The sequence below is a fragment of the Eschrichtius robustus genome, chromosome 5, assembly GCF_028021215.1.
Source record: "Eschrichtius robustus isolate mEscRob2 chromosome 5, mEscRob2.pri, whole genome shotgun sequence".
NCBI classification, from domain to species: domain Eukaryota; kingdom Metazoa; phylum Chordata; class Mammalia; order Artiodactyla; family Eschrichtiidae; genus Eschrichtius; species Eschrichtius robustus.
In genome coordinates this window covers 127,855,974-127,879,795 of record NC_090828.1, presented here as the reverse complement: position 1 = coordinate 127,879,795, position 23,822 = coordinate 127,855,974, and the positions used below count along the sequence as shown (strand labels likewise).

General features: G+C 35.0%; 1 protein-coding gene across 2 annotated transcripts in view; it reads right to left on the bottom strand.

Annotated features, from left to right (window-relative positions):
• The window catches only part of DPP10 (dipeptidyl peptidase like 10), a 707,501-nt gene that overhangs the window by 38,569 nt on the left and 645,110 nt on the right, over positions 1–23,822 (bottom strand). For both annotated transcript variants that reach the window (XM_068544007.1, XM_068544008.1), the window contains 4 exons: positions 20,868–20,989; positions 19,101–19,148; positions 5,894–5,992; positions 5,713–5,782 (listed from right to left, as the gene is read on the bottom strand). In XM_068544007.1, coding sequence (XP_068400108.1) covers positions 5,713–5,782; positions 5,894–5,992; positions 19,101–19,148; positions 20,868–20,989 — 339 coding nt within the window. The remainder of the gene's footprint in view (positions 1–5,712; positions 5,783–5,893; positions 5,993–19,100; positions 19,149–20,867; positions 20,990–23,822) is intronic.

Below are 23,822 nucleotides of genomic sequence, written 5' to 3'. Positions count from 1 at the left end.
GTAGTGATGTTAACTTGACTGCTGGAGATGAGTAGCTGGATAATTTCGCTATGAATGTACCAATTATACCCTGCTTTTTAACAGAATAACTATACAAAAAGAGCTGGCAGGGCTTCCCTGGTGGCGCAGTGGTTGAGAATCTGCCTGCTAATGCAGGGGACACGGGTTCGAGCCCTGGTCTGGGAAGATCCCACATGCCACGGAGCAGCTAGGCCCGTGAGCCACAACTACTGAGCCTGCGTGTCTGGAGCCTGTGCTCCGCAACAAGAGAGGCCACGATAGTGAGAGGCCCGCGCACCACGATGAAGAGTGGCCCCCACTTGCCGCAACTAGAGAAAGCCCTCACAGAAACGAAGACCCAACACAGCCAAAACTAAAAAATAAATAAATAATAATTAAAACTTTCTGCCTCAATTAAAAAAAAAAAAGAGCTGGCAAACAGCTTACTTCCATTAAGATGACCAAGTCCTAGGACTCTGATATGAATAACATTGACTAAATGATGAAAATATCTAGATAAAAATGAATAATGCTCTCCAGTTAAAATGGCTTAGTGGGAAACTGTAGTAATAACCATATTCATCTGATTTCTGGCCACTGTCAATCTCTTCACTCAACACAAATTTGTGGAGCAACTCTGCAAAAACTAGTTGCTGTGAGGAAGACATAAATAAATAAGGCATTGTTTAATACATGGAATATATTACTATATTAAAATAAAGATTTTTAACATTTCTATTTTCTCAAGATGCTGAAATATTCATAAGCCATTCTATAAATTGTTTCTCTAAATACTCACTTCTAGACCGTGGATTTTTCCTTCAGAAACATTGGTGCAAAATCTAGTGGGAGTCAGAAATTCCCTAAATAGTATATAAAAACATCCTCACCAAATTAGGGTAATGTGGGAAAAGTAACAATATGATCAACATGATTCAAGATATATGGAAAGACTTTGAACAGAAGGCTGTCACTGTAGGAGGAGGCATAGATTTGAGATTGTTATAGGATATAGATGGGCTGATGAAGAGGGTGAAAGAAAGCTTCAGGAAGATAAGACTTGATGGATGATCAAGAATTCATTAGGATTTCAAGGAAGATGAATTCAGCGAGATGGGACTAAGTCATAAGGGCATGATAAAGGATGCTGCATTCTGGAAATTAATGTAATGTGTTGAACAGTCACTGCCTCTCTGCGTTAGACCTTTGCCAAGGGTGGCATGGATGAGTTGAACATGAAAGAGTATAAAATGGGAAGACATGATGATTCCTTGGTACTGAATGAAACTCCTCAGCTTGATATGCTTGTTTTCAGGAACACAGTGAACAGAGAAAAAATCTTTCATCTCTAATAACAGTATATCTGTTTAGATTGTTTCCTATCAGGCTCTAGGCCTTCAGATTTATATTAATTTATCAAATAAACATCTATAACTGTAGGCTCTCTCTCAAGTAATCTTCAGTCTTGCACTATTAAAAGAATTACAGATTAGTTAGTAAGTTTCATAAGGTTCCTCTATGTGTGCTAGGTATTGTGGAGATAACACAAATCTAAAAACATGATTACAGATTTCAAGATGCCATTTCAGCCATTAGCACAGCTTCTTGCACATAAAAGCAACATGGTAAATTTGTATTGTACTAAGTTACATATATAGGAGTAGAAAATAAGAATAACATAAGAAACAATAATTCAAGGAGATACATGCTGAAATGGGTATAGATGGATATAGTATATATATATACTATAGACTAGATGCATATAGAATAGGTATGAATGTGAATATAGACTACTGGGTTCTTAAGTACTCAATATAACATTAAGGAGAAAGACTGGAGAAAGACAATTAGGCATCTAGAAGGACAATAGGAGTAAAAAAAATAAAAAGGGGTCATGACCCCACAGAGGCTAATGTAAGTTGAGGCCACTGAGAAACATTTGTAGTGGCAATGCTTCTTAGATTTTCTATTACAGTAAAATATTTGGTTGCCATTGATTCACTTGTACTTTCAATATCATGAAATTAGGTTTGAGTTTCAGAAAGTATGGCCACAGAGAGGTCCTCAAAGGACCATTTCTTCTGAGGTTCCATAATGAAAATTTAGCAGAAAGATGATTCCTAATAGCCATAGGCTACTTTCTTCAAGGCCAATCTTCCTTCATCTCCTCAGATTGCTGCAGCCAGTCTCCAACTTACGCATTCACTATAGAATTTCCTGGACGCAAACCCATCTCTATAGATGAAGAAGTGACTCACAGCCTGTCAGGTACTAGATGCACTGCACAGAATAGCAATAAAGTAATGACACCAAAATCACTAAATCATCTCTTAGCCTCATTTAAATATTAGTTACTTTATTTACTATTCTTCACTGTCAAATTGTCCATTTAGGGAAAAAAAGACAATTATTATTATTTTCTTTTTTCGAGTGTGGAGTTCACTTATAACTGAACACAGTACCTAATCTTAAGAAAAAAAATGCCCTTAAATTATAAACCTTCTAAAAAACCGTTAAAAGACACTTTACACTTAAGCCATTCTGACCTATATGGGTCTCCAAGCATAAATATTTTAGGAATGATCATGTAGCTTAAAGCAATCAATCATTTTATGAATATAAAATCAAAAAAGAAAAAACACCTCAGTTTGGCTTTGTAAGTCATATTCTGTGAAACTTCTGAGAATTTACCTCTAAAAATCAAGGAGTTTGGATAAATTAAATTAATATTTAGTATAATCAGCATATAAAAACAAATGAAAACTAATGAATTAGTACTCACTTTTATTCTTTTCAACAAAAAAAGTGGCAAATTAAACTCTATAGGCCTAACTATATTATTTTATCTGCTTTAGTAATGTCTATTAAATAATTTTATGGATGCTAAAATATATTATTAACTGTTTATATTGATACTTTTACATATTAAAATGACTACTACTTCTAATAATAACTATGTTTATGGTTACAATTTATTAAACACCAACTGCAAATATTTATGCTCTTCCAGACACTATGGTGACATATTTATATATATATTATTCCATGTTATTGTCTTCAATTTATTTATAAGGAAACTGAAGCTTAGAAAAATTAAGCAATGTACTGGTAAATCTTTGAGCTGAGATTTGAACCCAGGCCTACCTGACTCCTAAGCCAGTACCTTTACTCTACTCTCCTGCCTCTAAAAAACACTTGACTATTCCTTTCCAATAAGAGAGTTGAGTCTTGTGCAATTCCTTATATTCCTCTTATGAACTAAAAATCACCCAGACCAAAGCACAAATCTGATGGCAGGACAAGCCAGTTGGCTTCTCTGACTCAAGGCTACAGAGAGAATTTGAACTCTTGTCTACTTTTTCCCCCGAAGTCTGACACACTCTGGAGCCAGTGGATATGTGAATGGGAAGAACCGTCTACAAATCCAACTGCCTATGTAAGTCATGCTTCAAGGAAGGATGCCTAGTAGGGTTCCTTTCCATGAGAAGCCTCATTTCTCAGTGAATAAAAAGAACAATCCATTTTCCCAAAAGGAGATATGACTGAGACAGAACATGAGGTTGAGAATTTTTTTTCAGTTTTTTCTCATTTTAGTGCCTATTTCCCCAGTAAATCACACATACAGTTCAAATAGGAATTGAATACTCACCCACAAAAATGAGTGAAATAATGCCATGTGCAACAACATGGATGGACCTAAAGATGATCATACTAAATGAAGTAAGTCAGACAGAGAAAGACAAATATCATACCCTATCACTTATACATGGAATCTTAAAAAATGATAAAAATGAACTTATTTACAAAACAGAAATAGACTCACAGACATAGAAAACAAACTTACGGTTACCAAAGGGGAAATGGGGGAGGACGGATAAATTAGGAGTTTGGGATAAACATATATACACTATGTATAAAATATATATATATATATAAAATAGATTAACTGAATCACTTTGCTATACACCTGAAACACTGTAAATCAATTAAAATTTATTATACTTCAATTAAAATAAAAGCACTAAAGACAACTAAGTGAAAGAGAAGATACAGGAGAAGGAGTTAAGATAAGAAAAGAGCAAATAAGAACTTCCTCAGGAAGATACCAAGAAATTTCAGGGCCTCTGGCTATTAGGGACAAAGGAGAAAGGTCCTGGCATGAGAAACAAAGATAGCTCAAGGTATTAGAGTTAGGAATAAACATTGGAGTGAGTGAAAATATTAAGTATTGTATTTTCTGTATTATTTGGCTTATTAAAATGAAATGACATATTGTTTCTATTTATCAAAAGATCTAAATCAATGCAATCTATATTAAAAAGAATGAATTATAATCACAATAATTATAAGACTCACATGTGCTAGGCATTTTATATGTTATTTCATTTAATCTAAAAAGCAGCCTTAAAACATAGGCTGGATTATAATGCTCATTTTATATTTGGAAAAGCTGAACCTTACAAGAGGTTAAGTAACTTGTTCAAGGACACACTGTTAGTAAATGACAAAACTGGAATTTGAAGCCAGGCAGCTGGATTCCGCAGACTGAATACTTACTGTCCACATTCAATAGTCAAAACAAGTAATGTTATTTTCTGTTCTACTCTTCCAAAAAGGCTCTGAACAATTGTAGACAATTTTAAGCACTGTCATAGCAATATGTTGGCTGGGTTCTTAATAAGGAAAATAACTAATAACTCTCAGGAATACAATTCTACATCAATATCAAGTTAGTCAACCAACAGATGTTAGAGGCCTCTGTGCCCAGTAGTATATAGTCACAATACAATCTCACAGAAAGTATGAATGAATTCAATTCCAAAGTCAATTCCAAGTTGGAAAAACCTCAGAGTCAGGTTTTTGTGAGGACAGGAGTGGCCTCCGGCTGATCTTAAATCCAGGAAGGAAAACTGGTAAGAGTAATATAAATATAACGAACTGTTTCAACAATGGAAATAAATGTTCCCTCAATGCTGCATCAAGAACTAATAGAAAACATAAGGCTTACCTGTGAAAACATGGATGTACTTTAAAAACATCATGCTAAGTGAAAAAACCAGTCACAGAAGGGCAAACACTGCATGATTCCACTTACATGAGGCATCTAAAATAGTCAGATTCACAGAAGCAGAGAGGAGAATGGTGGTTGCCAGGGGCTGGAGGGAGGAGGGATGGGGAGTTGCTTTTCAATGGGTATGAAGTTTCAGTCATGCAAGATGAATAAGGTCTAGAGATCTGCTATACAGCACTGCGCCTGTAGTTAACAACACTGTATTGGATACCTAAAATTTTGTCCAGAGGGTAGATCTCATGTTAAGTGCTCTCACCACAATTTTAAAAAATGGCTTTTACAAATCTAGTATAACTTTGATATGACAAATATATCACAAAGAAAGAAAGAAAGAAAACAAAGGGAGCATAAAGCTTGAGTAATTGCTAAGCAGACATCCATAAACCAAACTATATGTGTCATTATTCCCAGGAGTAACATTGAGTGCAATTTGGGATGCAAGAAGCACAATCAATTACACACCCTCCATATTATTTAGTGGTGGTGTCCTTGAGGAGCTCATACAACTGACAGCTGTCCCAGTTATCTACACATACAGGATTTCTTCTGTTGTTTTTTAATCTGAATACTGCCATGTGAGACATAAGAAAAATTCTAAAGTCTTTAGGTTCCTTTATTTCAAAAACAAATAAAATACTTACATTATTAACAGAAGAGCATACTGGTTTCGGTCCGTAAAATCTTTGGGAAAGGACAACTGTAAAGGAAGTTCTTTTAAAGAAAGAGCAAAATATTAAAGATGGAGAGTCATTTATATGTAAAACTATAAGGTGCAGAGAAAGTTTTTTTTTTTTGAATAACATAGCATGCACAAAACTTTACCATAGTCATCAATATGAAGCGTTTTAATTTCTGACTTTACTATCTTCTTCTTCAGGATAGCTTCCTTCAGCATAGAATTGCTTTCCAATATAAAATATTCTATAAGTCAAAAAGGATGGTGTAAATAATCTCTATGTGTTGATTAAGAAACAGTGTAACACAAATAATTATCCATCATTACCATCTGACAGGCACTGTGCTTAGTCACCGATTACTCTCTCATAAATTCTCTTCTGGATTATTACAACAGTTTTCTAACTGAGCTTCTTTATTCCAGTGAAATTGTCTCCAGTTGCCCCTTATACTTGGAATTAGCATTTACGTTTTCAAAATGTAAATCTGATCATGTTAATGTTATGCTTAAGAATATGTTTTAAATAATACAAAATTATCTAGCACCCAGTGATTTAAAATTCACAATGCCTGAATTCTAATACAAAGTTACCAAGCATACAAAAAATCAGGAAAATATCACCCATGATGAGTACAAATTTTATTCAATAGAAAGAACCCAGAAATGACACAGATGCATATAATAGATAGACAATGACATTAAAAGAGAGATTATAATTACATTCCATGTGTTCATTAAGTTTAAAAAAAGCCTGAGGATATTAAGGAGAAATATGAAAGACATTTTAAAAACAAATAAGTTAAAATTCTAAAAATAAGAACTGAAAAATTTGAGATACATGAAAACTATAAAATCTAAGATGAAAATATACTGGATAGGATTTACAACATATTAGATACTGCAGAAGAAAAGATTAATGAATTCAACAATATAGCAATAGAAAATATTAAAATGGTTTTTTTAATAAAAACCAAAAAAAAAAAAAAAGAGAAAACTGATAAAACATGAAGGGAAAGAAACATCAGGAACTGCTGGAATTTTGATTGATATATTAAATATATAGATTTATTGGGGATTTTTATATACTAAAAATAGTGAACTTTCTAGTCCATAAATATGTATGCATGTATATATCCATTTGAGTCTTTAATTTCTTCCAGAAATGTTTGCTTTCATTTTAGGAGACTGACACATTTCTATTAGATGTATTATTGGATAGTATATAGTATACTACAGTATATAGTACATAGTTTCAGATGTTACTTTAAGTAGTTATTTTTAACTATTTTTAAATTTTGCATTGCCTTATAGTATATAAAATAGTTGATTTTTGTATATTAACCTATACTTGTAATAACCCTGATAAATTCACTCATTATTTCTAATAGTATTATGAGTGTGTGTGGATTCCATTTTTTTTGTTTGTTTATTTGGTTCTGTTTTGTTTATATCTTCTGCAAATAAAGGCAATTTTTTTTACCTATATTTCTTTTTCTTGCCTCATTTCACTAAGTCCTCTAATACAATGTTGCAAAGAGGTGGTGAGAGCAGACATTTTTACTTTTTCCCAGTTTTGGGGGAAATGCATTGTCTTCAACATTAAGTATGATGTCAGTTGTAGTATTTTTGTACATACCATTCATCAAGTTAAATCATTTTTTTTTCTTCTTGCCCAGTTATTATTACTACTTTATGATTGTTGTTTTTCATTTTTAATCAAATATTTTTTCTAAATCCTTTGAGTTGTTAAGTTTACAGTATAACATAGTAAGTTGCATTGATTAATTATTGAGTATGATAGCAATCATGGATTCCTCAGGTAAACCCCACATAGTCATAATATATTACCCTTTTATAAATTGCAGATTCATATCTGAATCTGTCTCAATTCACTGGCTTTCTTTTCCTAGTTATGAGTCATATTTTCTAGCTTCTATATGTAGCCAGGAATGTTTTACTGGATTCTAACCACTGTGATGTTTACATTGTTGAGTTCTGGACATCGTTCTGTCCTTTTATTAATTGTTGGACTTTGTTATAGCAGATGTTTAAGCTATTTGCAGGTCAGCTTAATTATTTGAAAGCTTTAAAAAATATTTTATTTAGTGTGAGTTTGAATGACCTTTGCTCTATGACTTGTTACGCTCTAACACTAAGGCATGACTCTTCTGGGATCTCTCCTAAACATTCCGGTGTTCTGACTGTTTGGAACTTTAATATATCCCAGCACTGTGTGAGCTCTGGCTTTTCCCAGGCTCAGAGTATCTTCCTACGTATGCTCAGCTAGGTATTTTCAGCAACAGATGCAAGATGATCCCTTGTAGCCCTATGCAGATCCCTGGTATCCTTTCTCTCTGTCTCTTCTTGTGCTCCAGTGTTGTCCAGCTTCCCAACATTCCAGAATCTTCAACCCTTCTGAACACCAATTTCTGTCTCAACTGTGACTCTGAGATACCCTTATACACTTATTTAATTGTTCCTCTTTACCCTAGAATCCAAAAAATAATTCCAGCCAGAGAGCCAGGACAATTACAACATTCACCTGACTTGTTTCCCTTCTTTCAGGGATCAGAGGCCTATCGTGACTCTTGTCCCATGCTTGAAAAGTGTTGTTTCATGTGTTTTATCCAGTTATTTTTGAAAACAAATTCTTTTATTTTCTGTTTCACTTTTCTTTTCTTTCTTTTTGCCAAGAGGCCATGTCTACTTTCAGGTACTCCATGGCCAGAATAAGAATATTATTTTAATTGTCAATGGTTTATCATTGATACTTTATTGTTAATTACAAACTCCTTAGGATGAAACAAAAGGCTTTTATGATCTGGCTCCAGCCTGCCCTATAGCCTGTACCTTTGCTTTTATCTTAAATGTTTTGTTCCAGCCACATTGAACAACTTTTATCTTGCAGGTGTAAATAGTTTCATGCCTCATGATTGTGTATTCACATTCTTTCTTCCAGAAATGCTTTCCACTGACTTCCTCTTTTTTTGAACTGTGTCTACTTCTACCAGAGAAATTATCATATTCAATTATAACCATTAAATTTTCTGATTCTTGCTTTGGACTGTGAATTCTGTGTGATTTCAGGCACACCAAACCACCTCTCTTATAAATAAGTGTCGTCCTCTATAATACAAATTTGGGAAATTAGATGTTCTCAGAGATTTCTTCTATCTCCCTGATACAAGAAATTTCAGATTATTTAAATAATAGCATATTTTCAAAGAATCTATCCCAAATATTCAATTATAAAATTTAAAATGTGAATACTTCAACTTTATACACTTTCATTAAGGATTCAGCATTTATAATGTAAGACTTGTCATAAAAATGCACTTAATTGTGGATAAAAGCATTCTTTTTGTATTTAGAAACCAATATCACCTGATATTTGTTAATTACATAGGCAGCAATTTTTAGAGACTAAAGCCCATTAATTTTTTACCTTTATACCTTACTAGAGAGCATCTTGTTGGATAAATATTTTTAAAAGTGAACAATAGTTTATTGTATTACAGTGACTAGTTAACTAAATAAATGAATGAATAAATAGAGCTGGAGGCACCAATATGAGAGTAATATACTAATAATTTCTCATGGCTTCTCTTTATTATCAAAAATGAATGGGAAAAAATAAATTACATGAGATAAGAGGTACTTGAAATTTTTTTACTTCTAAATCAAAGGTATTCATTTGCTCATGGTAAAAAAAAAAATCAACCCATGGTCACAGAGAAATAAAATTATATTTAAGGAAAAAAAATACAGAAGAAAATAAAGCCATTTTCAAAAGCATACAGAATTTTTTTCATGATAAATTCGGAAAATATGTTTCAATCATAGTTTTTTGTGAAACATTATGAAGACAAGGTAGTATTAAGACATGATTTTAATTGTGGGATTGAGGAAGAAAAGAGGATTAAAATGAAAACAGAAAATTAGGAAGAAGGAAGAAAGGGAGAGATGAGAAAATATTAGAAAGGAAGTATAAGGAGGGATGAGAAGGAGATGCAATGGAGAGAAAGGAAGAAAGGGAAGAGACTAAAAATGAATTAAAGTAAAGGAAATCATATATACACAATTAAGGAGAAAGAAAAAAATGAATATATAAAAAGAGGAAAAGGAAAGATAGCAATATGAGACAAAGGACTTCTGAAATACTAAGTAAAGTTTTACATATATGTATCAACTCCTAGTCACTGAACATTTTTTTTTTATTTCTTTTTTTATACAGCAGGTTCTTATTAGTCATATATTTTATACACATCAGTATATACATGTCAGTCTCAATTTCCCAATTCATCACACCACCACCCCCAACCCCCCGCCGCTTTCCCCCCTTGGTGTCCATACATTTTTTTCTCTACTTCTGTGTCTCAATTTCTGCTCTGCAAACCAGTTCATCTGTATAATTTTCTAGGGTCCACATATATGTGTTAATATACGGTATTTGTTTTTCTCTTTCTGACTTACTTCACTCTGTATGACAGTCTCTAGATGCATCCACGTCTCTAATAATGACCCAATTTCGTTCCTTTTTATGGCTGAGTAATATTCCATTGTATATATGTACCACTTCTTCTTTATCTATTCGACTGTCGATGGGCATTTAGGTGGCTTCCATGACCTGGCTATTGTAAATAGTGCTGCAATGAACATTAAGGTGCATGTGTCTTTTTGAATTACGGTTTTCTCTGGGTATATGCCCAGTAGTGGGATTGCTGGATCATATGGTAATTCTATTTTTAGTTTTTCAAGGAACCTCCATACTGTTCTCCATAGTGGCTGTATCAATTTACATTCCCACCAACAGTGCAAGAGGATTCCCTTTTCTCCACACCCTCTCCATCATTTGTTGTTTGTAGATTTTCTGATGACACCCATTCTAACCGGTGTGAGGTGATACTTCATTGTAGTTTTGATTTGCGTTTCTCTAACAATTAGTGATGTTGAGCAGCTTTTCATGTGTCTGTTGGCCATCTGTATGTCTTCTTTGGAGAAATGTCTACTTAGATCTTCTGCCCATTTTTGGGCTGGGTTGATTGTTTCTTTAATACTGAGCTGCATGTGATGTTTATATATTTTGGAGATTAATCCTTTCCCCATTGATTTGTTTGCAAATATTTTTTCCCATTCTGAGGGTTGTCTTTCCATCTTGTTTATGGTTCCCTTTGCTGTACAAAAGCTTTTAAGTTTCATTAGGTCCCACTTATTTATTTTTGTTTTTATTTCCATTACTCTAGGAGATGGATCAAAAAAGATCTTGGGCCTTCCCTGGTTGCGCAGTGGTTGAGAGTCTGCCTGCCAATGCAGGGGACATGGGTTCGAACCCTGGTCTGGGAAGATCCCACATGCCGCGGAGCAGCTAGGCCCGTGAGCCACAGTTACTGAGCCTGTGCGTCTGGAGCCTGTGCTCTGCAACAAGAGAGGCCATGATGGTGAGAGGCCCGCGCACCATGATGAAGAGTGGCCCCCACTTGCCGCAACTAGAGAGGGCCCTCGCACAGAAACGAAGACCCAACACAGCCATAAATAAATAAATTAAAAAAAAAAAAAAAAGATCTTGCTGTGATTTATGTCAATGAGTGTTCTTCCTATGTTTTCCTCTAAGAGTTTTATAGTGTCCAGTCTTATATTTAGGTCTCTAATCCATTTTGAGTTTATTTTTGTGTATGGTGTTAGGGAGTATTCTAATTTCATTCTTTTACATGTAGCTGTCCAGTTTTCCCAGCCCCACTTATTGAAGAGACTGTCTTTTCTCCACTGTATGTCGTTGCCTCCTTTGTCATAGATTAGTTGACCATAAGTGTGTGGGTTTACCTCTGGGCTTTCTCTCCTGTTCCATTGATCTGTATTTCTGTTTTTGCGCCAGTACCATATTGTCTTGATTACTGTAGCTTTGTAGTACAGTCTGAAGTCAGGGAGTCTGATTCCTCCAGCTCCGTTTTTTTCCCTCAAGACTGCTTTGGCTATTTGGGGTCTTTTGTGTCTCCATACAAATTTTAAGATTTTCTGTTTTTGTTCTGTAAAATATGCCATTGATAATTTGATAGGGATTGCACTGAACCTGTAGATTGCTTTGCGTAGTATAATCATTTCCACAATATTGATTCTCCCAATCCAAGAACGTGGTCTATCTCTCCATCTGTTGGTATCATCTTTAATTTCTTTCATCAGTGTCTTATAGTTTTCTGCTTGCAGGTCTTTTGTCTCCCTAGGTAGGTTTATTCCTAGGTATTTTATTCTTTTTGTTGCAATGGTAAATGGGAGTGTTTCCTTAATTTCTCTTTCAGATTTTTCATCATTAGTGTATAGGAATGCAAGAGATTTCTGTGCATTAATTTTGTATCCTGCTACTTTGCCAAATTCATTAATTACCTCTAGAAGTCTTCTGGTGGCATCTTTAGGATTCTCCATGTACAGTATCATGCCATCTGCAAACAGTGACAATTTTACTTCTTCTTTTCCAATTTGTATTCCTTTAATTTCTTTTTCTTCTCTGATTGCTGTGGCTAGGACTTCCAAAACTATGTTGAATAATAGTGGTGAGAGTGGACATCCTTGTCTTCTTCCTGATCTTAGAGGAAATGCTTTCAGTTTTTCACCATTGAGAATGATGTTTGCTGTGGGTTCGTCATATATGGCCTTTATTATGTTGAGGTAGGTTCCCTCTATGCCCACTTTCTGGAGAGTTTTTATCATAAATCAGTGTTGAATTTTGTCAAAAGCTTTTTCTGCATCTATTGAGATGATCATATGGTTTTTATTCCTTTTATTAATTTGGTGCATCACATTGAGTGATTTGCATATATTGAAGAATCCGTGCATCCCTGGGATAAATCCCACTTGAACATGGTGTATGATCCTTTTAATGTGCTGTTGGATTCTGTTTGCTAGTATTTTGTTGAGGATTTTTGCATCTATATTCATCAGTGATATTGGTCTGTAATTTTCTTTTTTTGTAGTGTCTTTGTTTGGTTTTGGTATCAGGGTGATGGTGGCCACACAGAATGAGATTGTGAGTGTTCCTTCCTCTGCAATTTTTTGGAAGGGTTTGAGAAGGATGGGTGTTAGCTCTTCTCTAAATGTTTGATAGAATTCACCTGTGAAGCCATCTGGTCCTGGGCTTTTGTTTGTTGGAAGATTTTTAATCACAGTTTCAATTTCATTACTTGTGATTGGTCTCTTCATATTTTCTATTTCTTCTTGGTTCAGCCTTAGAAGGTTGTACTTTTCTAAGAATTCGTCCATTTCTTCCAGGTTGTCCATTTTATTGGCATAAATTTGCTTGTAGTAGTCTCTTAGGATGCTCTGTATTTCTGCAGTGTCTGTTGTAACTTCTCCTTTTTCATTTCTAATTTTATTGATTTGAGTCCTCTCCCTCTTTTTCTTGATGAGTCTGGCTAATGGTTTATCAATTTTGTTTATCTTCTCAAAGAACCAGCTTTTAGTTTTATTGATCTTTGCTATTGTTTTCTTTGTTTCTATTTCATTTATTTCTGCTCTGATCTTTATGATTTCTTTCCTTCTGCTAACTTTGGGTTTTGTTTGTTCTTCTTTCTCTAGTTCCTTTAGGTGTAACATTAGATTGTTTATTTGAGATTTTTCTTGTTTCTTGAGGTAGGCTTGTATAGCTATAAACTTCCCTCTTAGAACAGCTTTTGCTGCATCCCATAGGTTTTGGATCTTCGTGTTTTCATTGTCAGTTGTCTCTAGGTATTTTTTGATTTCCTCTTTGATTTCTTCAGTGATCTCTTGGTTATTTAGTAACGTATTGTTTAGCCTCCATGTGTTTGTTTTTTTATGGTGTTTTCCCTGTAATTCATTTCTAATCTCATAGTGTTGTGGTCAGAAAAGATGCTTGATATGATTTCAATTTTCTTAAATTTACTGAGGCTTGATTTGTGACCCAGGATATGATCTATCCTGGAGAATGTTCCGTGCACACTTGAGAAGAAAGTATAATCTGCTGTTTTTGGATGGAATGTCCTATAAATATCAATTAAATCTATCTGGTCTATTGTGTCATTTAAAGCTTGTGTTTCCTTATTAATTTTCTGTTTGGATGATCTGTCCATTGGTGAAAGTGGGGTGTTAAAGTCCCCTACTATGATTGTGTTGCTGTCGATTTCCCCTTTTATGGCTCTTAGTATTTGCCTTATGTATTGAGGTGCTCCTATGTTGGGTGCATAAATATTTACAATTGTTATACCTTCCTCTTGGATCGATCCCTTGATCATTATATAGTGTCCTTCTTTGTCTCTTGTAATTGTCTTTATTTTAAAGTCTATTTTGTCTGATATGAGAATTGCTACTCCAGCTTTCTTTTGATTTCCATTTGCATGGAATATCTTTTTCCATCCCCTCACTTTCAGTCTGTATGTGTCTCTAGGTCTGAAGTGGGTCACTTGTAGACAGTATATATATGGGTCTTGTTTTTGTATCCATTCAGCCAGTCTGTGTCTTTTGGTTGGATCATTTAATCCTTTCACGTTTAAGGTAATTATCGATACATATGTTCCTATTACCATTCTCTTAATTGTTTTGGGTTTGTTTTTGTAGGTCCTTTTCTTCTCTTGTGTTTCCCACTTAGAGAATTTCCTTTAGCATTTGTTGTAGAGCTGGTTTGGTGGTGCTGAATTCTCTTAGCTTTTGCTTGTCTGTAAAGCTTTTGATTTCTCCATCGAATCTGAATGAGGTCCTTGCTGGGTAGAGTAATCTTGGTTGTAGGTTCTTCCCTTTCCTCACTTTAAGTAAATCATGCCACTCCCTTCTGGCTTGTAGAGTTTCTGCTGAGAAATCAGATGTTAACCTTATGGGAGTTCCCTTGTATGTTATTTGTCGTTTTTCCCTTGCTGCTTTCAATAATTTTTCTTTGTCTTTAATTGTTGCCAATTTGATTACCACGTGTCTCGGTGTGTTTCTCCTTGGGTTTATCCTGTATGGGACTCCCTGCGCTTCCTGGACTTGGGTGGCTATTTCCTTTCCCATATTAGGGAACTTTTCCACTATAATCTCTTCAAACATTTTCTCGGGTCCTTTCTCTCTCTCTTCTCCTTCTGGGACCCCTATAACACGAACGTTGTTGCGTTTAATGTTGTCCCAGGGGTCTCTTAGGCTGTCTTCATTTCTTTTCATTCTTTTTTCTTTATTCTGTTCCACAGCAGTGAATTCCACCATTCTGTCTTCCAGGCCACTTATCCGTTCTTCTGCCTCAATTATTCTGCTATTGATTCCTTCTAGTGTATTTTTTATTTCAGTTAATGTATTGTTCATCTCTGTTTGTTTGTTCTTTAATTCTTCTAGGTCTTTGTTAAACATTTCTTGCATCTTCTCAATCTTTGCCTCCATTCTTTTTCCAAAGTCCTGGATCATCTTCACTACCATTATTCTGAATTCTCTTTCTGGAAGATTGCCTATCTCCATTTCATTTAGTTGTTTTTCTGGGGTTTTATCTTGTTCCTTCATCTGGTACATAGCCCTCTGCCTTTTCATCTTGTCTATCTTTCTGCGATGTGGTTTTTGTTCCACAGGCTGCAGTATTTTAGTTCTTCTTGATTCTGCTGTCTGCCCTCTGGTGGATGAGGCCATCTATGAGGCTTGTGCAAGTTTCCTGATGGGAGGGACTGGTGGTGGGTAGAGCTGGCTGTTGCTCTGAGGGGCAGAGCTCAGTAAAACTTTAATCTGCTTGTCTGCTGATGGGTGGGGCTGGGTTCCCTCCCTGTTCGTTGTTTGGCCTGAGGCGACTCAACACTGGAGCCTTGCAGGGCTGTTTGGTGGAGCTAATGGTGGGCTCTGGGAGGGCTCATGCCAAGGAGTACTTCCCAGAACTGCTGCTGCCAGTGTCCTTGTCCTCACAGTGAGGCACAGCCACCCCCTGCCTCTGCAGGAGACCCTCCAACACTAGCAGGTTGGTGTGGTTCAGTCTCCTATGGGGTCACTGCTCCTTCCCCTGGGTCCCAATGCACACACTACTTTGTGTGTGCCCTCCAAGAGTGGAGTCTCTGTTTCCCCCAGTCCTGTCAAAGTCCTGCATCAAATCCCGCTTGCCTTCAAAGTCTGATTCTCTAGGAATTCCTCCTCCCGTTGCCGGACCTCCAGGTTGGGCAGCCTGACGTGGGGCTCAGAACCTTCACTCCAATGGGTGGATTTCTGTGCTATAAGTGTTCTCCAGTTTGTGAGTCACCCACCCAGCAGTTATGGGATTTGATTTTACTGTGATTGCGCCCCTCCTACCATCTCACTGAGGCTTCTCCTTTGTCTTTGCATGTGGGGTATCTTTTTTGGTGAGTTCCAGTGTCTTCCTGTCGATGATTGTTCAGCAGTTAGTTGTGATTCCGGTGGTCTCGAAAGAGGGAGTGAGAGCATGTCCTTCTACTCCGCCATCTTGAACCAATCTCGTCACTGAACATTTTAATGAAGGGTTTCTTTTTCATTATAAAGGTAATATATGTTCACTGTAGAACACTAGGAAAATACTTAAGAAAAAAGAACAAAAAATCATCTGAAAAGTTGCTAGGCAAATACAAGACTTTTACTGTTTGCAAATATTGTCTTCTGGAAATTTAATATGCATTTTCAGATACTTTTGTTTAAGTGGCATAAATATTTGAACTCCTTAATCACTAAGAAATATAGCTTAAACAGTTCTGAGGAATAGACTTTTAAAAACATATTTTTATTTTTAATCCTAGTGGGGAACTAGTGACAAATCTAGAACAATTTGATGAAATTTTAATAAAGGACTATTTACAAATATAGGACAAAGGGCAGGGAGGTCATAAGGGGTAGTACCATAACCCAGGGCTTATGACAAGGGCTAGGCCTGCAGGTCAAGGGGAGAGAGCAGTTACTTGGAGTTGGTTGCATGAAAGATCCACAGTGACCTTCACCCAAGAGTCAGAGCAACTTGGGTGACTCCACAGGGATAGCACTGGAGAAATACAGACTCCAAAGCCACTTTTCTGCCTCTCTTCAGTCACCTATAGGATTCACTTTAGCTGGATCCAATTGGCAGCCAAATGGCAGCAGAACTTAAGTCATCAGTACAAACTCCTGCTGGGGTAGAGACCATGGGAGAGCAAAACAATTAAGAGTGGCTCTGAAAAGACAAATGGAAGATATTCGGGGCACAAATCAGTATTCTATTAAAGTTTACTTACAAATCCCCCCTTTTATTATTTTTATTATGTTTTTTCACTACTATCAGTAGCATGGTTATAATTTTCTCTCTTCAGAATTATCTCTTCAGTATAAGCCATTAAAAGGAAAAATATAGGGTAAATAGATATAAAAGATTTAATGCTCATGGTTGAGTTATTTTTTTCCAAAAGATTTGCTGTAATTTATATTTCTACCAGCAATTTATGAGAGCCTCGTTATATCCTCATTAGCAATGTAAATTTTTTGATGTTATTAATTTGTTAGGAAAAATTACTGGGCAGTGCTTTACTTTGCATTTCTTTGATAACTGGTGGTTTAAAGGTTTTCCATGTTTGTTAAATATTTTCATTTTTCTTTTTTCAATATACTTTTCATGCTTTACTTCGTGTGGCCCCAAAATGAGTTATGACTGATTCATTAGTTTAATGAAGATTAACCTGAAGATCCATTAACCCAAAGATTTACTTGCAATCAAATGCAAATTTTATCTCAATAAATAATTGTCTTTTGAAAAGAAAATTAAGCACCTGATCACTGTTCACAGTCCCTTTTTGTTTTTCTTGATCCTGAGACTATCACTAAGTGATAATTCACTCAGAATTCACTTATAAATGAGAAAATCAGAAAGGTTTCCCTCAGAGGAAAGTGTGTCATGATTTGCAACAAAAGTTATTAGAAAACAACACTGCCTTTTAACAGTAGAATAAAATTATAAAGTCAGGTTGGGGATTTAAAAAAATATATCATTTTGGCAGAATATGCAATGTAACACAAATAGTTGCTGTTTATTGAGTGTCTCCTATGTTGCAAATGTATCTCATCCTCACAGAAAATTCATTTGCTAATATTTTTACAAGGAAATTGATTCTATGAGATTATACCCACAAAAGGTATGTGGTGGACTCACTTTATACACTAATTTTTCTATCTGTGAAATTCAGCCTTCTTTCTATTTTATCAAATAAACTGTCTTTATTATCATTATTGTTGCCGTTAGTGTTAATATTCAACAGATTTAATTTGCTTACCATAACCGCTTTAGGATTTACACTAAGTAGAAACTAAAAGATGTGCTAACTGATTTCCAACCACACAGAACTCCATTAACTATTTAGAAGTTTTGTCTTTCTCTAGAATAGGCAGGAAGTCTCCATATGGTGGTATTTGAAGAGTATAAAAGGTCTTTCTCTGTCCTCTAAAAATGATATTTGTCATTCAACATTTCACTTTTATGCCTGCCTCTCCTTTAAGTCAAAGCATTTAAGTAAGACTACTACTTAAACCTAAGTACGTGATGAGACAGACAAAAACACAGTAGAATGAGCTGCCATTGTATGGTAGTGATAATAAACCCTATTCTGGAGTCAGACGATCTTATTTGATTCCTGGTGCTGCCACCTATTATATTAGAGTGACTCTAGCCAAGTTTTTTAACCTCTTTGTGTCTCAGTTCCCTCATCTGTAAAAAAGGATAATAAAATTAACAACATCAGGGGGTATTCTGAGGAGTAAATTGTGTTAATAAATATAAGCCTCATTTACTAGATTATGGTAAATCATTAGAGCATGAGAGTGTTGATTAAATAAAGTTTTTAAATGAAAGAAGGAAAAGAAGGATAGATGAAGGAAGGAAACAGGGAGGCAGGAAGCAACCTGGCTATTCATTTTTAAGATCAGCTCAGCCATGTTTGTATTTATACACTCTACTATTAAAGTTCTTAAACACATTGACCACATCTTACTAGCAATGAACACCCAGCCTCTGTCATATTGCCTGATAAAGTAAGTCCTCGCTCAACAGATGATGGACAATTGAATAATTTTTCCCAAAAGTAAATGTGTTGCTCTGGAGGAATAATCTATATGAGGCTCAAGAAAGAATGAACCAGAGTATAAGGGGCCAGTAGGCTGAAATATATCTAAATGAGTCTCATCAATCACTCCTCATTCAGTTAAGATACAGTAGATAGCCTATTTCAGGCATATAAGAACCAACTCCAATTGTAACATGGCTCAAACCATTTGCTTTAATGTTTCTCTTACACACACAAGGTCAAGTTGATGGTGCCTATGCTACTTTCCCCAGGCTGGGGCCTCCTTTGAAGAAGGCTCTATAGAGTACAACAGTCAGAATAAATAATATAATATTAAGGACCAATGCCAACCATGATGTTGTCTTCATGTACTTACTTGCTGGGTTGTCCGTGCCATGTAGGCTGACCACTGGAACCCCTGGACCTAGATTTTAGAAATGTATGTATAAACATTTTAAAGACATCTAAGTAATAACTACTGGAAGATTACATGATAGAGTTCTTTTTTCCAAATATAAGCATTTCATAGTTAAAACAGAATGAAACAGAAACCCAATTATTAGATTTCATTCCTTTCTATGGATATTTTATTCAGAGAAGTAAGAATATACGGGGAAAGAAACTATTTGCAGGATTATTGTTACAATTCTCCCTTCTCCAAAATGTCCTATACTTCTATAGTTCTATGGTTTTAGCCAATCTTGTGCACTTTACTCTCTCTTTATCTAGTCTTTTATAGACTCGTCACTGATGTTCAGAAAGTTGATTCACAGCCCTGTGAACCCTCATCCACTCATCCAAGATTAAATTCTATTTACCACTTAGCCAAGAAAGAAAGAATGCATGTATATTAGAAATATTTTGGCACAGTGGTTAAGAATCCACCTGCCAATGCAGGGGACACGGGTTCGAGCCCTGGTCCGGGAAGATCCCACATGCTGCGGAGTAACCAAGCCCGTGCACCACAACTACTGAGGCTGCGCTCTAGAGCCCGGTTTGCAGGGCAGAAATAGAGACACAGATGTAGAGAACAAACGTATGGACACCAAGGGGGGAAAGTGGCGGGGGCGGTGGCGGTGGTGGGATGAATTGGGAGATTGGGATTGACATGTATACATTAATATGCATAAAACAGATAACTAATAAGAACCTGCTGTATAAAAAAATAAATAAAATTCAAAAATTCAAAAAAATAAAAATAAAAGCAAAAAAAAGAGAAATATTTCACCCACAAGATAAATTAAAAATTGGAACTAATTATATATTAATTTTAAAAATACATTAACTGGAATTGTTAATTATTTCAAATATACTGGATAATTCAAGTGTAACCATAAGATGTTATCTTAAAACTTCACTTCTCTAAGGAACTCTGTCTAGGGGTCTAATGGTTTTTCTCTGGTGTCATCCAACAAGTACTTCTCTTCTTTGATTACTTTATTTCAGATGTCAAGAGAAAAATAACGAAAAAGAAAAAGTATTGGTCTCTTCCTCATGGTGTCTTAAAACACGAATGTGTAAGGTACCAGCTGAAGCAGTAGCACTCAATCCATCACATTATAAGAGGACATCTCCCATTTCATCTCTGGGAAATACAGTATCCTATTAAAGGGACAATGATTCCTATCAGTATAACCTAGAGATACCATACTACTGTGTAACGCTATAGCATACTGTTACCAGATAGAAGAAATAATTGGGGTGAACATAATTTCTCAAAATTGAAGGGGACTAGACCCTGGGAATTAAAGCTCTGTAGATCCTAAATTTCTTAACAACCAAGCCATTATTTTAATAAGGAAACTATTGTTTTTCCTAATGTCTAGGTAAATTAGTTTATTATTCTAGCTTGACTTTGCTGATGTAAATATGTTTATTCACTTTTTTAAAAGGTCCATGTCAAACAGCACTTATTGATCATGTGTATGTGCACATATTGACTTACTCCCGATTTCTATCTTTTAAATAAAGTAATGGATACAATTTACATCTCAATAAACCCCTAATTTATAACTTTTTAACAAAACCTTACATAAACTAAGAATATCAAATCATACAGCTAGAGTAATCATTACTAATGATAGTAATAGATACTGATCAAATAAAATGAATAAAATAAATTTTATCAGAAATCATCTATTACCTTTACAGAGTAATAAGAAATGTTGATTCATGGGACTAAAACTGGCACCAAAATATGTACATTGTTCTTTCATAAAGTTACATGAAATGCATTGACGATTCAATAATCCTTCAGTAGAAGCACTGGGGAAAGAAAAAGAAAGTTAGAAATGCTACTATTCCAGGTCCTTGAATGTGTGGTATCTATATTTAAATATTAACATAAACAAAGAAGCTACAGCATTACTTGGCTGAGGTTCCTTGTAAATTATGACTTACCATAGAAATGCAAACAAAGTCAATTCCCATTACTAATGTTAAGACATACGCATTTTTCTTCTCTGTAATAAAATTAAAATTATGTACACCTATATATATGTAATACGTATATATGCTTACAAAGAAACTGATTTTCACAGGACACAATATAACTTATTCTTATTTATATTTTTATAGACATTTCTTTGTAAAGTCTTAAAAGAAATTACCCACAGAGACAAGCATAAAGTCACCAGCAATAATATTAGTTGGAAGAACTAATGTTTTCACAAGTCACACACATATAAAAAGCTCATGATTTCCTAAATTCAACATTAGATTTTGATATTAGTACCAGATTTTTCCCACTAAATACTTGCACTGAATTTTTGGAAAAGAAAAGCTATTTTTGTATGATAATATATATAATGTTAATGCTCATACATACTTTGAGACATCAAGGAGATAGATAAAGAGAAAAGCACTCATCTCTTTATTTTACAAACAATGGTGCTTAAGGTCAGAGGGGTTGAAATATTAACCCAAAGTTAAATTTCATGTATAGATTCATTTACTTTGTAAATAGAGATTAATTGTAAATTATCTATGCTGCTAAATGAAAACACTCTTGATGATACATTTTTTAAAACTTGGCTGGACAAAATATTCTCAATTTCATTTTGGAACAAAACACATAGTATAGTATAGTTCACAAAGTCACAGTTTCACATTTGAAACATTTTGGGCTCATTATAATCCAAAATTTTCCTTTTCTAGTCAAGGTGATTAATATACTAGGCACTTAAACACATTAGCTAGTTTCACCATTATGACAAATCATACCCATTTTTTTTCTTTTAAGTTGTGGTATATACGTAAAACAACATTCAACATTTTAACCATTTTTCAAGTATATGGTTCAATGTCATTAATTATAGTCACAATGTTGCACAACTATCACCACAGAAACTATGAATATGTGCCAGTCACTATTAGTCACAGCTATTTAGTGACATAACTAGAATTTAAAACCTTTTCTCTCTCTACTCTTCCATATAAATTTTCAGATCCAAGTTTCCTAAAAATTCTGTTGGTACTTTCTCATTATTTAGATTATGAAATTACTAAAATAGAGAAAAGCACATCTTGAGACAAAATAATGACACCGAATATGCTAGCAGTTCTGATTCTGCAGAAGCATCTAATCCCATAAATTAAATCAACCAATTATTATTTTTATGGCCTGGACAAGACAATGATTGAGTTTTCTGGGTCAAACACTAATATTATCTTACAGTCAAGCAAACTGGCACTTGATGAGCCATTTAAAGGGAGATTTATTGGTATTATATTTTCTTTATAACACAGCCCTCTGCACTAGTACAGGTCATAGATATATTGACTTTTGTACTGCTCTGCCTCAGTCACTGGGGACATAAGACAAGCACACAAATCTAAGAGCTCACTGTGATTCAAATCACATTTTAGGCTAATAAAGGGAGGAGAGAGAGGATGAGGCAGCTCTACTAGCTGAAGCCAAGTCTAATTTTCTGACACTGTCATTTTTCGTTAAGAGTTTTACAAAATGAGAAAAATAAAACATCGGTCCAGTATTTCCACATCTCTAAAGGCTTGTTCTTGACTGCCAATATTAACCACAGTATAAGTTTCAAGAAAGATAAGCTTCAGGTAACCACAAAGAGAAAGCAACCAGTACTTTAACCAAGACCTCTAAACCAAAATTAGAATCATTCTCTTTAAATAAACAGCTGTTCTTCTTTTGGAAGCCATTAGAATTGAGAACATGTGTTCCAGACTCTAAGAGAAAAAAACAAAGAGTGTGAAGATGACATATTGGGATATGTGATAAAAAGGAGAGGCTCGCTTCAGATGAAAACAATTTATGCATAAGTAAGAGTGTGTGGATGAATTAGAGAGAGTTAAGGTACTTGAAACATGCATTTTTACTCTCAAAGGAAAGTCTAGGCTACTTGGTAAGAATCATTGGTGACACTTCTTCAAACATGATGAATTTCCACTGAGAATAGGCCATGGCAGTTTTGACACTTTAAAAATGGATCTGTGAAATTAGAAAGTGTATATGAGTCTATAATTGTAAGTTGCTTGCCAAACAAAAATAAAAGTCATTCCTGGGAGGTCCTGGTGAAAGCTTTCTGAGTGAGGAGACATTTTTAATACTAAATAGGTATGACCTTAACCCCTTTTATGAATATAACTTTTCATCCGGGAAAGTTGGACAGATGAAAATCCACTGCTTTATTTTAGTAAGCAAGGACCATTCCTGGTTAAATAACAATCAATGGATTATACACATTATGGGGGCGGGGGGGGGGGAGAGAAACTGCCACTTGATCCACTCTACTAAATGTTCACAATGCTTTTATTTTGTTTGGGAATACATCACATGTGTACAATATTAATCCCCCGAAAATTTAAAATGAGGCGTAGCAGAAGAAAAGCCACTGGGGAAAATATGTAAATGTCTGTGATGTGGGTAGTTGAGAAAAGCAAGCCTCAAAAAAAAAAAAAAAAAAAAAGATATTTTGAGACTGTAAAAACAAATGAGGGAAAAAATAAAGGAGGAATAAGATGGTCTCCACTTCAGTTCCAACTCTTCAGGCTCACAGTGGTCCAGAGCTGAGGGACTGGGCCAAGAGTGTGAGGTTTTGTCATTCTGAGTTGGTTCTCTCCTAGCCAT